Here is a 5300-nt window from a genome sequence, read left to right on the forward strand (position 1 = left end):
TGTTGGCCCATGGATATAACTCTGTGTGTGTGTGTGTGTGTGTGTGTTGGAGTTCTGATATGCATATGTGCACTGTAACATTCAGCAACGTTACAGTCAACACGTTACAGTCAACACCGATACAGTCAGCACCGTTACAGTCAGCGAATACAGCAAATAGCCAATGAGAGACCTACCGATATTCACAATACAATATACGACAATTGAATATCACAGAAAATTCTCAATACACAAAAGGTTACGTAATATGTCGATCCTTTGGTCGTTTCACGAAGTTTGAAAGCATAAATCAATTTGCACACATTATCTTCATATATGATTTCGTTATACTACATTATATGAAATGGTATATTTTTTCCGGTCTTTTCTTTCTACTATGCCTTTGATTAACTAGATAGATAACTTTATTAAGTAGATTTTACAAGTCTTACAAGTGACAGAATGTCAGAACAATGCTAAATATACATTGCCTGAGTTAAATGTGTACATGGTTGTGTGTACGTGGCTTTCAATGTGCACATGTAAGGCTCTGTGCACGGCAGACAATGTACGCATGGCAGTCATTTATCTAATGGTAATGCAAGGATCTTGTTAATGGTTCCATGGGAACGTCTCTGCATGAGAGACTTTTACTTTATGTGCACATATGTAGATCTTGGCCAGAGTGAGTTCTGGTTAGAATTGTGAGCATACAGTGATTCCCTACATGTCCATGAAGGCGGTGACAAGCAGACGAAATGGAAAGTAATTTGCCTCGGTAATTACTTTCACGAAACACACGAAATTGATAGCGAGTCCCTGGGCTTACTTATATGGCATATATGAAACTGAGAGTGAGTTCCTGCGTTTGTGTTGCTTGAATGATATATGTATGATATATAGAGCGAGTCCCGCTGCTATACTTGCATCCCTGTGTCTCTATAAGTGTTTTGATACCTATATAAACCTGGTTAATAGAGGTATACTTGTGAAAAATATATAAAATCAACATTGAATTCTAGGTATAGTTATGAAGCGTCTTTAAACTGGTAGTAATATACTAAGTATACTTGTGAAACATATATGAAACTAATTGGGAATTCCTGGGTATATGAAACATATATGAAACTGTGTATCCCTGAGTATATGAAGCATATATGAAACTGTGTATCCCTGGGTATATGACGCATATATGAAACTGTGTATCCCTGGGTATATGAAACTACTGAAGCTACTGACGACTTCCTAAGTTAATCTACTTCTGTTTCCACCCCTGTAGAAGGAGGCAACCCCCCTGGCTACTACACCCTGGGCACCCGACAGCGCCGTTCGAACCCCTCTCAGTTCACGAGCCTGCAACGACGACGCCTCTCGCACGACCTCCTCCCCACCACCAGCCGCCGATACGACCCTCCTGATCTGGCGTCGCACGACCTCCTCCACCACCTCCACGTCCCGTCGTACGACCTGGGAGGGTACAACTTCCACGTACACGACGCCGCCCGCCGTCAGGAGACCAGTGGGTCTTCCGGCTACAGCGGGAGTTCACATCACGAACCCTTAAGGGGCTTTGCGAATCCACCCCAGGGCTTTGGAGGGCGGGAGACTACAAGGACAATGGAGGACTTTTTGGAGGAGTCGCAGGAGGAACTCCCCAGCTGTGGGAGGTCCCATCATAACTCCCCAGTGAGCGGCACGCCCTCTCCCTCAAGGGCCCCGTCGCCAGACGAAGGAGTCCTTCTTCAGCCCCAGAGAACGAGGGAAGAACAGGACGCGAGAAGGAGCCCAAGTAGCGAGATCTTCACGACCTACAGCGACAGATAAAAGATAAGATAAGGCTTCTAGTGTGGCAAATTATGACCAGTTGGTTTAGCAGTTAATAACATATTTACTAACCCGTTTTTTTTTCTTGATATGTATGAAGAGAGGAGTTTAAGAATGGGGTTTTCTTGGGTACACATGGTTTCTACAAGCCAGTGATTCCTTTTTGATGGTTTTTCTCGTTCAGTCCTGATGGTTTCTTCTGTCTGGGAACACTGCTTAACGTTTTCTATCCGTTCTGTGGTTCTCTACTGTGCAGAACGATATCTGTTCTCCATAACTCCCTCAGCTCTGGGCCGTTCTGAGTGTTACTTGTTCTCTTATCATATCCTCTGTTCTCTCCTGACTTGAACTCAGCTTGTTTTTCATGAACCCTCCTGTTCTCTACTTTACGAAGTTCTTTATGTTTTCTATCATTTCCTTCTTTCCGGCCATCCAGATCGTTTTCTATCTGATCTCTTAATAGTTATCTAGAAACCATAATATATTCATTTTTCATTTTCCACTCGTTCGAACCTCCCTTACTCATTATCATACATATTTGTACAGTAATAAAGACCTTCTGTGATACATGACTGTCGAGATAAAGTGTAATCAGTCACTTAGGTAATTAGACATAGATTATCTTAAGGTAATTCAGTGACGAGTAATAAAATTACCTTCTTTAATTACATTCATAATTGCAAGTAATGACGAGAAGAGAGATCGTCTTGCACTGCTATTTAGCGCCATAGCCTCTGAGGCAGGGAAAAAGTATATCCTATATTTTTCACAGCAGAGTATATTGGAATTTCTACAAGAGCTCATAGTTTGCATATATTTTTGACGGAAAAATTAGTACAAGAGTTTTAACTTTAAATGCCAAGGGCATCTAAAGCTGTCACTATCAACGAATAATGAGAGAGAATATATATATATATATATATATATATATATATATATATATATATATATATATATATATATATATATATATAAAATGTAACTTACAGTTTGATAATTTCACTTACGAATTTATAATTCTTTACTCTATATCATGAGTGAGGATTGGAAAACTAGAACCTCCAAACAAAGGATTGGAAAACCTCCAAACAAAATCGCATCTGATCCCTGAATATATCAGAAAGATGATGAAGTATAAGAACATGTCATTGCAGATATGTCTCTCAGGTCGTACTGTTCGACTGACATATATGTAAAACATCTCACAGCGCGAATATCAATACGTGAACTGTGGCTGTAAATCATTTACAGGATGCGTATTGCCATGATAATCATGGTTCACTCGCTTATCTAGAACATCTAACAAGATATCTGACCAGAGAATGTTGTCGGAAAAACGAAGACATAGGTGTTATGAAGTGTTGACATAACGATATTATGAATATATAAGGACAAAGAAATATGGGTGCTACTGTATGTGAAGTTAGGGTAAGGTAGGTTAAGTTAAGGGGGACGTGGTGCTAATGTATGTCTACATTAAGCGAATGTTACGAAGAGGGTCGAACCAACGTATTTGTATAGAGTACTCGACACGATTGTTGTATCGATAGAAAACTGGGCAGCGGGAGGTTACATTAGGTTAGGTCAAGGTGATATCAAATCAGATGTTAATGTAAGCTTTGCATCAGATCTTACAATTATGATAAATACACAGAGGACGAAAAGCGAGTCTTGTGATGAAGGAAATGTTCATTGAACCAATGTTCATAATTCTGTGAATAACTGATGTATAACAACATATACAATGTTCATATATGGCTAAGAGTTTGAACATTATTTCTTAAACTTTTATTTGCGAATTCTTGATATTTTTTCTTCATTTGTAAATGAATGAATATTGGATTTACTGCGGGTGTGATAAACCACTTTGGCTAATGATGATTAATTGGTGATAACAATTGCTAATTGCACAGGGTTTACGCCATCCAAGGAAAGGTGCAGGTAGAAAGGTTTTCTCCACTCGGTTGCAAGTTGCAAGTTGATCATCTTCTGTTGCAGAGGGAGGTGCACCCTGCTTGTCTCCAATGTTTGGGAAAGTCATTTCAGGAACAAGACCACTGGGTGTTGGAGACGTCCGTCACTGGTCTTTCTAGGCTGAATGTACTGCCTACTAGTCTCTGAAGTCAACAGTCGCCAGCCAAGAGTCTTTGGAGGTTGGGTGCACTAGCTACTAGTCTTTGGAGTCGACAATCGCTAGCCAAGAGTTTCTGGAGGCTGGGTGCACCAGCTGCAGGTCTTTAGAGGTTGGAAAGACTCGATACTAGTCTTTGTAAGCTGGATGAACACGTATCTGGCCTTTGGAGTTTAAGTGAATTAGCTTCTGGTCTTTTGAGGCTGGCTGAACCAGCTCCTGGTCTTTGGAGTTTGGATGCACCAGCTCTTATGGTCTTTAGAAGCTGGATAAACCAGCCACTAGTCTTTGGAGGCTGGATACACCAATTGATGGTCTTTTTTTTGGAGGCCATGTATACCTTCCTCTATTCCCTGGAGGCTGGATGGTGTACTGAGTAAGTGAGCCAATTTCAAGCGGTATCACCTCGCTGTTAAGGGTGAGTACAGTGGCATTACTCACGGTGAATGAGATGAGGGTGAGGCATTCCATGATAGCCATCACTCACCATCCAAGAATGTTAATGATTCCTTCTTTCCAGGTCTTGCTCGCATCTGGATCAGGTCTGGAAACCAAAGAATGGTTGCCAAGGTTTTTTCAACAGACCTGTTTATACCACTGGAACTGGCCTTCCTGTATGCCGGACTTGACAGTGGTAGACAAGTTCTAGTGCCTCTGCTGGAACTGTAACTTCTCCAAGAGTTTTGATTTTTCCAGTTCAAGCTACAGACTTACTGTTTCTTGTGTTACGTCTCGACATAAATTTCCAAGATGGGAACTTAAATATCGTATGTTTGGAGCATCAATTCTTTCATATACAGTCTCCTACCTTTGTATTCCAGCAGATTTCCAGGGGTTCTGGAAAACACACGAAGAATGCAAGATGGTAAACCTTGCCAAGAATGAATGACTACCACAGAGTGCATATCTTGTCTTCTAACACTGAAGAAAGGTTTCCAAGTGGGTCATTGAGCTTTCACTGCAGTGGAAGGCTGTTCAAACATATCAAATATTTCAAGTGTTAGTAAGACACGATCTAAAGGCAATGGTTGGTGTAGATTAATTATCGTCGCCACAAGCAATGAGTTCTAAGTGAGCTAGGAAGGATATATATATATAATATATATATATATATATATATATATATATATATATATATATATATATATATATATATATATATATATCTGAACTACGTTTCTCGTTTTTTCTTTGTTAGAATTTCGAGAATGCTATTTGCACAAGAAAAAAAAATGAACATAATGGTTACAGCAATGCCATAGTCTCATTTGAATATCTGGATGATGAGTGTCCGTGAAAATTAAAAAAGCAAGAATCCCATAAAGCAGTCAAACGTGTTTTCGAAAGCAAAACCAATCATTTACAA

The 5300-nt window shown here is 40.0% G+C and overlaps 1 protein-coding gene across 1 annotated transcript in view; it reads left to right on the forward strand.

The window, feature by feature from the left end:
• Nucleotides 1–5027, forward strand: part of LOC139766101 (nephrin-like) — a 218965-nt gene extending 213938 nt beyond the window's left edge. The window contains 1 exon segment of the mRNA XM_071694261.1: nt 1259–5027. Within this exon segment, the coding sequence (XP_071550362.1) occupies nt 1259–1803 (545 nt within the window). The 3' untranslated portion in view covers nt 1804–5027.
• The last annotated feature ends 273 nt before the right edge of the window (nt 5028–5300 follow it).

Source organism: Panulirus ornatus, chromosome 57 (assembly GCF_036320965.1).
Source record: "Panulirus ornatus isolate Po-2019 chromosome 57, ASM3632096v1, whole genome shotgun sequence".
Classification (NCBI taxonomy): Eukaryota; Metazoa; Arthropoda; class Malacostraca; order Decapoda; family Palinuridae; genus Panulirus; species Panulirus ornatus.